This window comes from Neolamprologus multifasciatus, chromosome 23 (genome assembly GCF_963576455.1).
Source record: "Neolamprologus multifasciatus chromosome 23, fNeoMul1.2, whole genome shotgun sequence".
In the NCBI taxonomy this organism is placed as follows: Eukaryota; Metazoa; Chordata; class Actinopteri; order Cichliformes; family Cichlidae; genus Neolamprologus; species Neolamprologus multifasciatus.
The window spans coordinates 21,254,179-21,269,338 of record NC_140460.1 but is presented as its reverse complement, the minus strand read 5'-3'; the positions used below and the strand labels follow the sequence as shown (position 1 = coordinate 21,269,338).

Genomic DNA, 15,160 nt, shown 5'->3' with positions numbered 1-15,160 from the left:
TACGCAGTACGAGTTATTGTAACTGACTGTAAAAAGTCAGCACAACGATAAACGATAAACTACACCTAAACTTGGTTTATATCTGACCCAGACAGACTGCAGGTCATAATTTCTTATCTGAAGTTCCAGCGTCCGTCAGCCCATAAAAACAAAAAATCACCAGGCCAGTCCAGCTATTCTCGTGCCATTGGTTAACCCTTCGTGTGCCACCTCCTGTGGTGCTGAACCGAATAAGTGGAAGAAAAATGCATAGATGCGTCTTATTTGGTTTTTCAGCATTTTTTTGTGGAGCACTTTGTGATATTTATCTTGAAAAAAACTAGATAAATAAAATCATGTAAGAACAAAAAACTCACAAAACACGTGATATGTGGTTATTTATTTATTTATTTAGATAGTTAGGTGGTTACATATCCATAGGTTACATCCAGAAAGTGACTTCTTATATTGACAGCTTTGTAGTGAAAATCTTGCTTGAACAGATTTTCACTGTGGTAAAGCTTACATTACAACAAACTGATATCTTCTAATTTCTTCCAATTATTTTTCCCAAAAAGCAGTTATATTTGACCCTATGTATTCTATTGTCATTACCAAAATTAGCAACAGTCATTTCTTAATAATTGGTAAAGACATGATTGTCCACATTTGTCCACTAACTGCACGTTCTTTGAGGTGCATTTATATTGCATGTTACACAAACGGTGGTCTTGTAAAATCGACCAGCCTGTGTATACACAGTTTTTTGGACCATCTTCACTGCTTTTGTTTGTAAATTTCATTTTCATTTTTATGGTTTATCTTTATGCAAAATTAAAGTAAATAAAATATACATTCCTCAGTAAGTTGAAACAGATCAACAGCACACAGTTGCACACAAAGGTAGTTATATAAAGTATCCAGTAGGTGTCAGACTCAGACCCAGACACAGCCAGCGTCCAATAAGGTAGAGCGTCAAACCTTGCTGGACATTTTGTAGCCCATATATTGTACCGTTATATCTTTAGCTTTTATCTATCCATTGCTAACTACTGACATCAAAACTGACATATCAAAAAAGCATTTTTAATGAAATAGGGAAGATCTCAAAACTCTGAGCAAACTGCGGTCTCTTGTAAAAATCCAGTGGCTTTTGTGCAGAGATAAGCAGCTTTTGTACACATAGGTATTTGGACTCTCTGCACCACTGTTGCTTTTTGTTGCTTTTTAAAAGTCTAGCATAATTAAACGCTGTCACCAGAGATGACGTGTGTTGCTTTGCAAACTTCACAGAGATTCTGTGATTGAAGAGGGCGGTCACTGCAAGTAACGCATTCCACTGTTGGCCAACTTCAAAATGTGTCCAGTGTCAAACATACGAGCTTGTGTGACCTGTCACTGCTAAATCATTTTTAATGCAGTTTAGCAGTAAATTAACAATCTGTTTGCTCAATGGTGTGTGTTCTGTGCTACATTAAAAATGCTGCTTGAATGTACACCAGTTTAATGTACAGTTTGATGTATAGTTTGAACTATAATCCTACAGGTATCACAGACGTAAGGAATTAATCTATACTAGCATGTGTTAGGATGGAAAATTTTAACATATCACTCAAATCTAATAAAAATAGATGTTCTTTTAGTGCATGCTACAAAAGACAAAACAGGAAACTTTGTCATGTGATCTAAATGTCAGAAAGAGAAATTGGTTTCCTGGGACCTCCCCCAACTAAGCAAGAAATTTAATGATGATATTTGACTTGGATTTTATTTTAACTGGGTTTTTATTTTTAAATCTGCCATAATTTGTAGTGTGATTCTTTCCTTTGCCTGAGAAAATCACACACTGTGTATTTAATACGCCTAACTGATTCACTAACCGAGCACTTACTGTAAGACACTTACTTCTTCTAGAGTTACACTGGTTTGCCTTTCAGATATTGTAGTGAGAGTAAAAGAAAAACTGAAAAAGCAGCCTACTCATCCATCTGTTTAACATGATTATTTCTATTTACAGTAAAAGAACCAAATTCTGTCACAACATAGTTCAATATCTGTTTACTCATCATGGAGCACAACAATTAAAACATTTTGGGAACTGAGTGAAATGAGAGTTTATCATTTTAAAAGATATTCTACCAAAACGAAAATATTAGCATTATAGCAATAGAAAGAAAAAGAAAAAACAACAACAAAAAAAAGCTTGAAAATAGTTTCATTTTTAGGAGTATACTTATGTTGTTATTAATTATGTTTATTTTTATTTTTCCAGTATGTATTTATGTAGGACTTATATCCTGCTGCACAACCCAGTTTTCAGTCTAAAAATGCAGCACTCAGCTGACCTGAGTGCAAATAATGGTACTAATAATAGTACTAAACTTAATTCCTCCCTCTTCAGCCTGACTTTTTATTAATTTTGAAATATAGACATTACTCTAATCTCGTTTGTATTTACTTATGACATTTTATTTACCAAAGTTTGCTTTCTGTGTTTATTGTTTTGATGTTTTCAAATCTATTCAGCACTCTTTAATTTGATCAAGTGCCCCTTTACCATAGAAAGAAAGAAAAGAATCAAACACACCACAAGGAGCAAAACAGAAATTACAACCAAAGTATTTCAACCACAATTATTAAAGGGTAATTCAAATTAATTTTGCAAACTTGCTCAATAGCAAATAAAATTAAGTTTTTCCTCACAGTTATGAGCCCCCCAGACACCTCCTCCATTATATACAGCTGCAGTAAGAGTTGCATTATCTCTCCACACAGTATTTGCTAAAAAATTATAAACACTTCCAATTACAGACGTGCCAGAAGAAGCCGAGGTTGTGTCACTGGCCGACCATTTCATTGCCTGTAAGGCTGCACACTCTGCACTCTGGACTTCTGGACATGTTGGTTTTACCCCTTGACCCCAAGATGCGTAGCGCAGCTCCTGGCCGTCCACCCACAGCCAGTCTTTAAAGAAGAAATGCAATCCAATCCAGAAGGGACCTGTGGTGTTTTGCTTTTTCAGTCCTCTCTGTATCAGCAACATCTCGGTCACTGATGCCACACTAGCGAGGTCACTGTAGGTATTTCTGCAGTACTCCAGAGCTTCCTCCCAAGTCTTTTTCTCATTCACCACTTTTGGACTGTAGCAGAAGAAGGGTCTACTATCACTTTCTTTTCCATCACTCAGTCCGTTGCCGTCGATATAGCCATTAGTATCTGAAATGCCATTGTCAGGTTGGTTATTTGCCCAAGCAACCTCCATTGGTCCACCTCCTGACCAGGTCCAATTATTTGTGCCTGAAATTCTTTGCAGTCCTACCCAGACAAGGCCTGAGGGCTTCATCTTCTGAAGTTCGTTCAAGTCCTGTTCATTACTAACAGGGGCCAGGTCTGTGTAGCTTTCCCGGCAGTAACTCTGCGCGACATTCCAAGTCTTCGGATCTTCGATGAAAATGTACTTACTCTTACTAAAAATCCCAGACAAACTCAACAGTAACAGGATGTAAGTGAAGAGTCTGTCCATTGTTTTCGTTGATTTAAAAAGATTTGTTAAATCTGTTCTGGAGCTGTCACCTTTTATGCTTGTCCTTCATACATGCATTTGCATATAGGTCGGCCCTTTCATTCTCTTAACCACACAATAATCACAAGTTGAGTGAGCTTAAAGCATTTTAAGTAAATTCAGAGAAATTATTTTTAACCACACAAATATTTCCTGACATGTTGGTAGTTGGTGTTGTTATAGGGGTTCCAGAAAAAGGAAATAATATAACTACTACTAATAATAATAGCCTTTTGAAACATACACAGACAGACATAAATCTAAAGGTTCTTGGAAGAGGATGGCCTAAACAAATTTAAGAATTTGTTTAAGGCAAAGCACAAGGGATGGGTGGCAAACAAACAAACCATATTATTCTGCAGTGAGAGCAAGTCGGTTTTTATATTGTCATAGCATTTAACTGGAAAATAAATAAAGTTCAAGTTAACTTTACAGATATATATATATGTGAAGTACATACTGGACAGGTCACCACCAGTCTGTTGCAGGGCTAAGACAGACAGACAGAACACCATTGTGACAAAACAACTACACCTGTGGCCAATTTAGATACACAAATATGTGTTTTTGATTTTATTTTGATAATATATTAATTTCAGATCAATTTAATTTCATTTATATTGATTCAAGATTCAAAGTGTTCATTGGCATGTGTACAAAGAAAAGCATTTCTCTGTACAATGAAATTCTTTCTCTACTGTCCACACACAGATGCCTGTTGATATGTACAGATAGAACTAGAACAGATAAATACAAATAGTATGAACAAATAAATTGAGACAAAAAATAAATAAATACATTTGTGTGCAAAAGAGCTCTGAGCTTAATATGCTGGTTCGATATGTAAGGTGACCTGATGTGCAAAAATTATTATTACTGATAAAACAGGTCAGCTGTTCAAGAGTCTGATAGCAATCAAATCAACAGTTGCCTAAAGGTGCAGAAATATAGAAATATAACAATACAGAAAATTCCCAGATTACAGACAGGATGATGGTGAAACAGCACAGATAAGACTCAGCGACTTAGCCTCCCTTTTTTTTTTATCTGTTAACATATCAGCACTAATGCTGAGGTATATTTCCTAAAGTTGTTAGGACAAGAACAATAAACAAATTTAGAATTTTCTTAGGGTAAAGCATAAGTGCTGCCTTACTTCACAGTAGATATGCAAAACGCATGACATGTGATGTCAGCCCTTTTTAGCCATAGCCAGTGACTGGTCCTCTCAGCAGTGTTAGCCAGTTCTCTTATAGCCTGTCGTTGTGCCTGTCCTCTGATCCCAATCTCTCTCAGCAGTTTTGCTGTTGTACTGGCAACAAAGCCCCTGCACCCCACTTCCACTGGGCGCACCTTGATCTTCCAGCGTCTGTCCTCTGCCTCAGCTGCCAAGTTGGTATACCGCAGCTTCTTACGCTCAAATATTTCCTCAATTGCTTCCTCCCATTGTACCGTCAGCTCAATGACTTACGCAAGTCTTTGGGAGTTAGGTCTGGCTGCAGAGTAGTTCTTGCGATCTCTGTGGGAAAAATTAGCCTCTGTTCCAAGTCCACTTGCATCTGCCAATCCCTGGTGACCTTCAGCGGGCCCAGGTCCGGGGTTGAAGGGCTTGTCCTCGGCCTGTCTCCCTCCCGGACAAATGCTGATGAAAACTGACACTCCTCTTGGTTGGTGAAAGGTTGAGCGTTGATGGATTTTCTTTTGTGGTCAACTTTCTCGGCTAGACACCTGAGGACCAGGTTGTGTCTCCATGTGTATCTGCCCTGAGTAAGGCTAGTCCTACAACCAACTAAGATGTGCTTGAGTGTGGCTGGGACTGTACACAGGGGGCAGGCTGGGTCTTTTCCGAACCTCTAGCATGTTTGGCTGTTTCCTCCTGTCGTCGCACCTTTTCCACTACCATTTTTTGAAGTTCAGTTACAGATGCCTGTTGCCACAGAGGTGTTACTGCTCCAAGACCAAATCCTCCTGTGCTCTGTTGGATGTGACCAACCACGTCACGATGCCGAAGAGCAGATTTGGCCTGTAGCTTAGATGTGGCCGGGGTCCACTTCCTCTCTTGTTAGGGTGGGAGCAGTGCCTCTCAAGCCTCGCTTTTGCACATTTAAACCCCTCTACCTGGCAATGCCAGTATCCCGTCGCTATAGAGTGCAACGCTGCTGAGGCATTTGGGAAGTCCGAGCCACTTCTTAACGTAGGAGCTCACTAGCCTCTTTAGTCAATTGCATGATTGAGTGAGACCTCGTACATTGTCTAAGGCCACAGTAGTGGGTAATAACCTAAACTGAAAGCACCAGAGCTTCAGTTTCCCTGGGAGTGCAGTGTTGTTAATCCGCTGGAGATCATTAGCCAAGTTCTGCCTTAATTGTTCTAGTTGCCAAGTATCATTGAGGTCTGCATTATACCACCATCCCAGGCTCTTTATGGGCTTCTGTAATACTGTTGGAATTTGTTCTCCACTGATATAGAATTGATTGGCTGTCAGTTTTCCTTTTATGATGGAGATGCTGCGAGATTTACTTGGCTTAAACTCCATTCTTGCCCATTCAATGTTTTCCTGGAGCTTCTGTAGCAATCGCCTAGTACATGGTTTTGTTGTTGTAATGATGGCCATGTCATCCATGTAGGCTCTAATGGGAGGAAGACGAAGGCCACTCTAAGCTGAGTGCGTGAGCAGTCGCGCACTGTTCACATGGTCTCCCCACACAGAAAATCTGCGCTGCGCACAAAAAAAAATCCAGTCTGAATTGGAATTAAAGTAAATACATGTATTTATTTTATTTTGCTGATTTTCTGTGCGCGGAGACTGTGTTAGCAGTGCACGATTGCTCACGTGCTCAGCTTAGAGGGAACAGTGCTCTTGAGTCTCTCACCTCCCACTACCCACCGAGATGCCCGCATGACCAACTCCATTGCCATTATAAATGCCAGAGGGGAAATCGTGCAGCCTGCCATTAACTCCAATTCCCAGGTGCTGCCAAGCTGGTCACCAGGACATAAACACTCCACAGCTGAAGATTTATTTAAAGCACATAAAATGCATTTTATTAAAGAAAAGAAACAATGCGTGGGGTTGGAGAGTCCAGTCTTTAAATCATATACACTGTCTCTTTAGGTTGGAAGAGAATCTGTGTTTCCTGAACTGTAGGACAGCATTATATAACTTCTTGTATGTGTCGAACAGCATGCCAGACACTGCAGTGCACAGTAATGTCAACTAAAGTATAAAACTTGTAATTCAGCATTAATGTTTTCATATTAGTTGTCACACTGGCATTCCAATCCAAGAGTTAATGTCACTCCTCGCACTATGTTTCAAATATTTTTTATTAGACGGAAGAACAAATTAGATGCACTTATGCCTCATTTTTTTGTTTTTCAGTACCTCCATAATAATAACAATAATAGTAAGTGTGCCTTGCATAGGGAACTTAATGATAGAGATGGTACTACTAATAATAGTTGAAATAGTAACAATTATAATAATAGGGGTGGCCAGGTGGTTAGCACTATTGTCTCACAGCAAGAAAGTCTTGAGTTGAATTCCACCATCGGGGTCTTTAGTCCAAAGACATGCAGCTAGTGAGGATATTATTATTAACCTATCAACCATTATTAACCTACCATTAATAACCTATCCTCACTAGCTGAGTGAGCTATCACTCATGCCATGTTGTGACGTCAGCCAGAATCGGAACAGAATCAGGAAATACAACATAGTTAATTTATTCTTTCATAGAAACAAATAAGTCCAAAACCATACTCAACAACCTGTGCCAGCAGTGCATGGACCATGACACCGAACCATTGAGCTACCTTTTCTTCTAAACATCTTACACTTAAATGATGCCCTTTTCAGTGCAATCTGGAAATACAGAAGAACTGATGAAGCCCAAGGTCAATGACAACAAGCACAACAACCAAATTTTTAAAATTTGCTTAAGGAAAAGCACGAGGGCTGATTAGGTTCACAGGACACAAACAAATTATATTTTTGGTTGACAGGACAAAGTTGTTTTCATGTTACATCATCATACTTGGAGAACAAATGAAGATGACAAGAGAACAAATTTAAGTTTCATCCTGTCAAAATGTTTATCATGCACTGACTGAACTAGTCTCTGGGCATCCCACAAATAAGTTTAATAAGTCCAAGAAGCAAATATGAAAATAATAATAACAGAATTTTTTTTTTTTCTCAAAGCATTGTTAGTTTTGTGATTAACGTCATCTGAAGAAAACAAATACCATTATTATTTTTGCAGGGTTACAATTAATCCAACATACTCTTTAGTAGTAGAGCTCTTTAGCCTCCGGCCTCTGGGGGTTAGCCCAACCACACAAGGATGCTCCTTTCTGACTTCCCTATTTGCATTCTTATTCTTTTAGTCACCACCCACTCTTTTTGTTAGCCCGGCAACTTGTGCAAGGATAGGCTTCAGCCTCCCTAAACCAGAATTTAATAAATAAAAGAAAAGGGATGGGCAAGTCAAAGCAGAAATAGAAAAACAAAAAATGACATCATTGGGAACAAACTCATCGACAAACTCACAGAGCACAAATAAAAACCACCCTTAAAAACATACATGATAAAATGTTATTAATAGCTAAAACCCCCCAGGAATAAACAAACCCAATGCTAAAACTAGTAAAAATACAGTCTTCTACGTTCACTAAATTCCCCCTAATGTTAGTATGCCACATGTTCATTATGGGTCCACCAGCAGTCCAGGAATTCCTTCTTTAGAGCGGAGTCCACGCCAGCCTTGTCTTCGGCAGACGAGGAGGAGCCTCCTGTCCTCTTGTCTTTCCACTGGGCCCATCACATCCCTGCCCAGCTTGCATTCTGCACCCAAGTCCGTCCTGCAATGCCACCACAGCTCCCCTTGCGTCGGCACCCTGTAAAATAACAAATAGGGGCCAGAACAATGGTCCCAGGAGGGCCCTGGCTTATAGCCATGGCGACCCTCTCCCAACCCGGCTGCACCCAGTAAACGACAGTGGAGACCCTACTCACAAATGCTGCCAGTCACACGCGTTGTCTCCTACTGTCTTTGTAAGTGAATTGAGGGTCATACACAGTTAGTTACAGCTAAATTACAATAATTTAAAATTCTTTATTGCCAGTTTTGTGGAACCTAAAGAAAGGTCCTGTTGTAACTTAAAAATCAGCTTTTTGTCCTTTTTTAAAAAAAATATTTCTTTAATACAGTGGAACCCCGACTTACGAATACCCCATTTAAGAAAAAATTCAAGTTACAAAGGGACTTAACGCCAATATTTCTGCCTGTGTTACTGCAAAATGCCCGCGTAACGAAATCCGCTGGCTCTGATTGGCTGAGCCCAGAATGCCCAGAATGCCTTCCGAATCATGTGACAACCCCCTTGGCTTTCGTACTTGCACTTTGCTGTTCCACTTGAATGATGTATTGTTGTTGCAGTTAACAATTAGCCTATGGCCTATCGTTCACTCGGGAACGAATTAATTTCACAAGTTGGGGTTCCACTGTATATGAAAACCAGACGTTCGTATTAAAGGAGAAAATTTAAACTGTAGAAATCTCAATAATAATAAAAAAAACAAGTTTTAAATATTTTAATAACAATGAATGAAAGAAGTAATATTGTTGTGTGGGGAAAATGAGGCACAGAGCTGGGTCGCCACATCACGTTGGCCGATCTGTCTCCAGGTTAGGCGTCACACCCCCACAATTAGGCAGTGGGTCCCTCTTTTCACGTGACACATTCCTCCTCATATCTGGGCCTCTCTCATCCCAGTGCTCAGCTAGCCTGCTTTTGAAAGGTCTTTGCACAGCTGATAGGCCACCTCTGGACACACCCATGCCTCAGCAGGTGATCCCTATCAGCTAATTTGTCCCATGTGCAGCCAGTCCACAGTGGATTAAAACCATGCAATATAAATATCAACATACAAACATGCAATAGAAACAATAAAATCATGCAAATAAAAAATGCACTCATAAATAGACACTAAAAATTAGAATAAAACCAATGTACAAGATAAATACAGATTTTCACTGTGTGACACCTGCCTCCTGGCAAAACTTTGCTAGACCCGCCCCTGCACAGTTACCAGCTGTCAGCTACTTAGAAAAGGATCCTGGTGTTATTTTTCTCTCAGAAACAGTTCATAACTTCCCTTCAACTAATCCATGTCACCTCAAAGGTAAACCTGTTTCTCCATCACCTGTTCAGCTCTGATGATTCAGTAAGGACATCTCCTGGTTTCATCTTCATGTTTCCCTCTCACCACATATCCAAACCAACATCATGACCAGCAGCTTTTACAGCTGTGGCTCCAGCAAACCTCAGCTGATACGAGAAATTAATATTAAATCAATTCTAACAACAGCTGATCAAACGTGCTGCTGTTGTTTAGCGCGTTTCCTCTTTCTGGCGCAAAGTGGGTGATAAACAAACAAGAGAGAAAAGCCGATCAGCTGATCATTGATCAGTTTCATGATTGAAGTAGCAACAGGAGAGGGAGGGGGAGAATGAGAGAAGAGGCAGCTGCAGCGTAATGACACAGAATAACTCCAGCTTTGTGTCTTTTTCATTGTAACTGAAGTCCGGGACAAACATTTCAGCTCAATACAAAACGCGTAATATTTTCTCCGAATATGGGACGATGCCGTATTTTACGGAACGGTTGGCAACTCTACTAACTAACCTTATGAATAAAATAAAGTTCACTATCAGTAACATCATACTAGCTAGTACGCAGTACGAGTTATTGTAACTGACTGTAAAAAGTCAGCACAACGATAAACGATAAACTACACCTAAACTTGGTTTATATCTGACCCAGACAGACTGCAGGTCATAATTTCTTACCTGAAGTTCCAGCGTCCGTCAGCCCATAAAAACAAAAAATCACCAGGCCAGTCCAGCTATTCTCGTGCCATTGGTTAACCCTTCGTGTGCCACCTCCTGTGGTGCTGAACCGAATAAGTGGAAGAAAAATGCATAGATGCGTCTTATTTGGTTTTTCAGCATTTTTTTGTGGAGCACTTTGTGATATTTATCTTGAAAAAAACTAGATAAATAAAATCATGTAAGAACAAAAAACTCACAAAACACGTGATATGTGGTTATTTATTTATTTATTTAGATAGTTAGGTGATTACATATCCATAGGTTACATCCAGAAAGTGACTTCTTATATTGACAGCTTTGTAGTGAAAATCTTGCTTGAACAGATTTTCACTGTGGTAAAGCTTACATTGCAACTAACAGATATCTTCTAATTTCTTCCAATTATTTTTCCCAAAAAGCAGTTATATTTGACCCTATGTATTCTGTTGTCATTACCAAAATTAGCAACAGTCATTTCTTAATAATTGGTAAAGACATGATTGTCCACATTTGTCCACTAACTGCACGTTCTTTGAGGTGCATTTATATTGCATGTTACACAAACGGTGGTCTTGTAAAATCGACCAGCCTGTGTATACACAGTTTTTTGGACCATCTTCACTGCTTTTGTTTGTAAATTTCATTTTCATTTTTATGGTTTATCTTTATGCAAAATTAAAGTAAATAAAATATACATTCCTCAGTAAGTTGAAACAGATCAACAGCACACAGTTGCACACAAAGGTAGTTATATAAAGTATCCAGTAGGTGTCAGACTCAGACCCAGACACAGCCAGCGTCCAACAAGGTAGAGCGTCAAACCTTGCTGGACATTTTGTAGCCCATATATTGTACCATTATATCTTTAGCTTTTATCTATCCATTGCTAACTACTGACATCAAAACTGACATATCAAAAAAGCATTTTTAATGAAATAGGGAAGATCTCAAAACTCTGAGCAAACTGCGGTCTCTTGTAAAAATCCAGTGGCTTTTGTGCAGAGATAAGCAGCTTTTGTACACATAGGTATTTGGACTCTCTGCACCACTGTTGCTTTTTGTTGCTTTTTAAAAGTCTAGCATAATTAAACGCTGTCACCAGAGATGACGTGTGTTGCTTTGCAAACTTCACAGAGATTCTGTGATTGAAGAGGGCGGTCACTGCAAGTAACGCATTCCACTGTTGGCCAACTTCAAAATGTGTCCAGTGTCAAACATACGAGCTTGTGTGACCTGTCACTGCTAAATCATTTTTAATGCAGTTTAGCAGTAAATTAACAATCTGTTTGCTCAATGGTGTGTGTTCTGTGCTACATTAAAAATGCTGCTTGAATGTACACCAGTTTAATGTACAGTTTGATGTATAGTTTGAACTATAATCCTACAGGTATCACAGACGTAAGGAATTAATCTATACTAGCATGTGTTAGGATGGAAAATTTTAACATATCACTCAAATCTAATAAAAATAGATGTTCTTTTAGTGCATGCTACAAAAGACAAAACAGGAAACTTTGTCATGTGATCTAAATGTCAGAAAGAGAAATTGGTTTCCTGGGACCTCCCCCAACTAAGCAAGAAATTTAATGATGATATTTGACTTGGATTTTATTTTAACTGGGTTTTTATTTTTAAATCTGCCATAATTTGTAGTGTGATTCTTTCCTTTGCCTGAGAAAATCACACACTGTGTATTTAATACGCCTAACTGATTCACTAACCGAGCACTTACTGTAAGACACTTACTTCTTCTAGAGTTACACTGGTTTGCCTTTCAGATATTGTAGTGAGAGTAAAAGAAAAACTGAAAAAGCAGCCTACTCATCCATCTGTTTAACATGATTATTTCTATTTACAGTAAAAGAACCAAATTCTGTCACAACATAGTTCAATATCTGTTTACTCATCATGGAGCACAACAATTAAAACATTTTGGGAACTGAGTGAAATGAGAGTTTATCATTTTAAAAGATATTCTACCAAAACGAAAATATTAGCATTATAGCAATAGAAAGAAAAAAAAAAAACAACAACAAAAAAAAGCTTGAAAATAGTTTCATTTTTAGGAGTATACTTATGTTGTTATTAATTATGTTTATTTTTATTTTTCCAGTATGTATTTATGTAGGACTTATATCCTGCTGCACAACCCAGTTTTCAGTCTAAAAATGCAGCACTCAGCTGACCTGAGTGCAAATAATGGTACTAATAATAGTACTAAACTTAATTCCTCCCTCTTCAGCCTGACTTTTTATTAATTTTGAAATATAGACATTACTCTAATCTCGTTTGTATTTACTTATGACATTTTATTTACCAAAGTTTGCTTTCTGTGTTTATTGTTTTGATGTTTTCAAATCTATTCAGCACTCTTTAATTTGATCAAGTGCCCCTTTACCATAGAAAGAAAGAAAAGAATCAAACACACCACAAGGAGCAAAACAGAAATTACAACCAAAGTATTTCAACCACAATTATTAAAGGGTAATTCAAATTAATTTTGCAAACTTGCTCAATAGCAAATAAAATTAAGTTTTTCCTCACAGTTATGAGCCCCCCAGACACCTCCTCCATTATATACAGCTGCAGTAAGAGTTGCATTATCTCTCCACACAGTATTTGCTAAAAAATTATAAACACTTCCAATTACAGACGTGCCAGAAGAAGCCGAGGTTGTGTCACTGGCCGACCATTTCATTGCCTGTAAGGCTGCACACTCTGCACTCTGGACTTCTGGACATGTTGGTTTTACCCCTTGACCCCAAGATGCGTAGCGCAGCTCCTGGCCGTCCACCCACAGCCAGTCTTTAAAGAAGAAATGCAATCCAATCCAGAAGGGACCTGTGGTGTTTTGCTTTTTCAGTCCTCTCTGTATCAGCAACATCTCGGTCACTGATGCCACACTAGCGAGGTCACTGTAGGTATTTCTGCAGTACTCCAGAGCTTCCTCCCAAGTCTTTTTCTCATTCACCACTTTTGGACTGTAGCAGAAGAAGGGTCTACTATCACTTTCTTTTCCATCACTCAGTCCGTTGCCGTCGATATAGCCATTAGTATCTGAAATGCCATTGTCAGGTTGGTTATTTGCCCAAGCAACCTCCATTGGTCCACCTCCTGACCAGGTCCAATTATTTGTGCCTGAAATTCTTTGCAGTCCTACCCAGACAAGGCCTGAGGGCTTCATCTTCTGAAGTTCGTTCAAGTCCTGTTCATTACTAACAGGGGCCAGGTCTGTGTAGCTTTCCCGGCAGTAACTCTGCGCGACATTCCAAGTCTTCGGATCTTCGATGAAAATGTACTTACTCTTACTAAAAATCCCAGACAAACTCAACAGTAACAGGATGTAAGTGAAGAGTCTGTCCATTGTTTTCGTTGATTTAAAAAGATTTGTTAAATCTGTTCTGGAGCTGTCACCTTTTATGCTTGTCCTTCATACATGCATTTGCATATAGGTCGGCCCTTTCATTCTCTTAACCACACAATAATCACAAGTTGAGTGAGCTTAAAGCATTTTAAGTAAATTCAGAGAAGTTATTTTTAACCACACAAATATTTCCTGACATGTTGGTAGTTGGTGTTGTTATAGGGGTTCCAGAATAAGGAAATAATATAACTACTACTAATAATAATAGCCTTTTGAAACATACACAGACAGACATAAATCTAAAGGTTCTTGGAAGAGGATGGCCTAAACAAATTTAAGAATTTGTTTAAGGCAAAGCACAAGGGATGGGTGGCAAACAAACAAACCATATTATTCTGCAGTGAGAGCAAGTCGGTTTTTATATTGTCATAGCATTTAACTGGAAAATAAATAAAGAGAACCCACGCAAACACGGGGAGAACATGCAAACTCCACACAGAAAGACCCCGGCCTGATGTTGGAATTGAACTCAGGACCTTCTTGCTGTGCGGCAACAGTGCTAACCACCGTGCCACCGTGCTGCCCCCAGATATATATATATATGTGAAGTACCAGTCTGTTGCAGGGCTAAGACAGACAGACAGAACACCATTGTGACAAAACAACTACACCTGTGGCCAATTTAGATACACAAATATGTGTTTTTGATTTTATTTTGATAATATATTAATTTCAGATCAATTTAATTTCATTTATATTGATTCAAGATTCAAAGTGTTCATTGGCATGTGTACAAAGAAAAGCATTTCTCTGTACAATGAAATTCTTTCTCTGCTGTCCACACACAGATGCCTGTTGATATGTACAGATAGAACTAGAACAGATAAATACAAATAGTATGAACAAATAAATTGAGACAAAAAATAAATAAATACATTTGTGTGCAAAAGAGCTCTGAGCTTAATATGCTGGTTCGATATGTAAGGTGACCTGATGTGCAAAAATTATTATTACTGATAAAACAGGTCAGCTGTTCAAGAGTCTGATAGCAATCAAATCAACAGTTGCCTAAAGGTGCAGAAATATAGAAATATAACAATACAGAAAATTCCCAGATTACAGACAGGATGATGGTGAAACAGCACAGATAAGACTCAGCGACTTAGCCTCCCTTTTTTTTTATCTGTTAACATATCAGCACTAATGCTGACGTATATTTCCTAAAGTTGTTAGGACAAGAACAATAAACAAATTTAGAATTTTCTTAGGGTAAAGCATAAGTGCTGCCTTACTTCACAGTAGATATGCAAAACGCATGACATGTGATGTCAGCCCTTTTTAGCCATAGCCAGTGACTGGTCCTCTCAGCAGTGTTAGCC

At 38.6% G+C, this 15,160-nt stretch overlaps 2 protein-coding genes across 2 annotated transcripts; both read right to left on the bottom strand.

Moving 5' to 3' along the window:
- Nucleotides 1-339: 339 nt before the first annotated feature.
- LOC146491505 (C-type mannose receptor 2-like) lies at nucleotides 340-3,757 on the bottom strand. The gene has a single exon (XM_085150402.1). The coding sequence runs from the start codon at nucleotides 3,500-3,502 to the stop codon at nucleotides 2,651-2,653; it is 852 nt and encodes a 283-aa protein (XP_085006528.1). The 5' UTR covers nucleotides 3,503-3,757; the 3' UTR covers nucleotides 340-2,650.
- A 6,906-nt stretch (nucleotides 3,758-10,663) lies between these two features.
- LOC146491504 (C-type mannose receptor 2-like) lies at nucleotides 10,664-14,380 on the bottom strand. Its single transcript, XM_085151923.1, has one exon. The coding sequence runs from the start codon at nucleotides 13,779-13,781 to the stop codon at nucleotides 12,930-12,932; it is 852 nt and encodes a 283-aa protein (XP_085008049.1). The 5' UTR covers nucleotides 13,782-14,380; the 3' UTR covers nucleotides 10,664-12,929.
- Nucleotides 14,381-15,160: the final 780 nt, after the last annotated feature.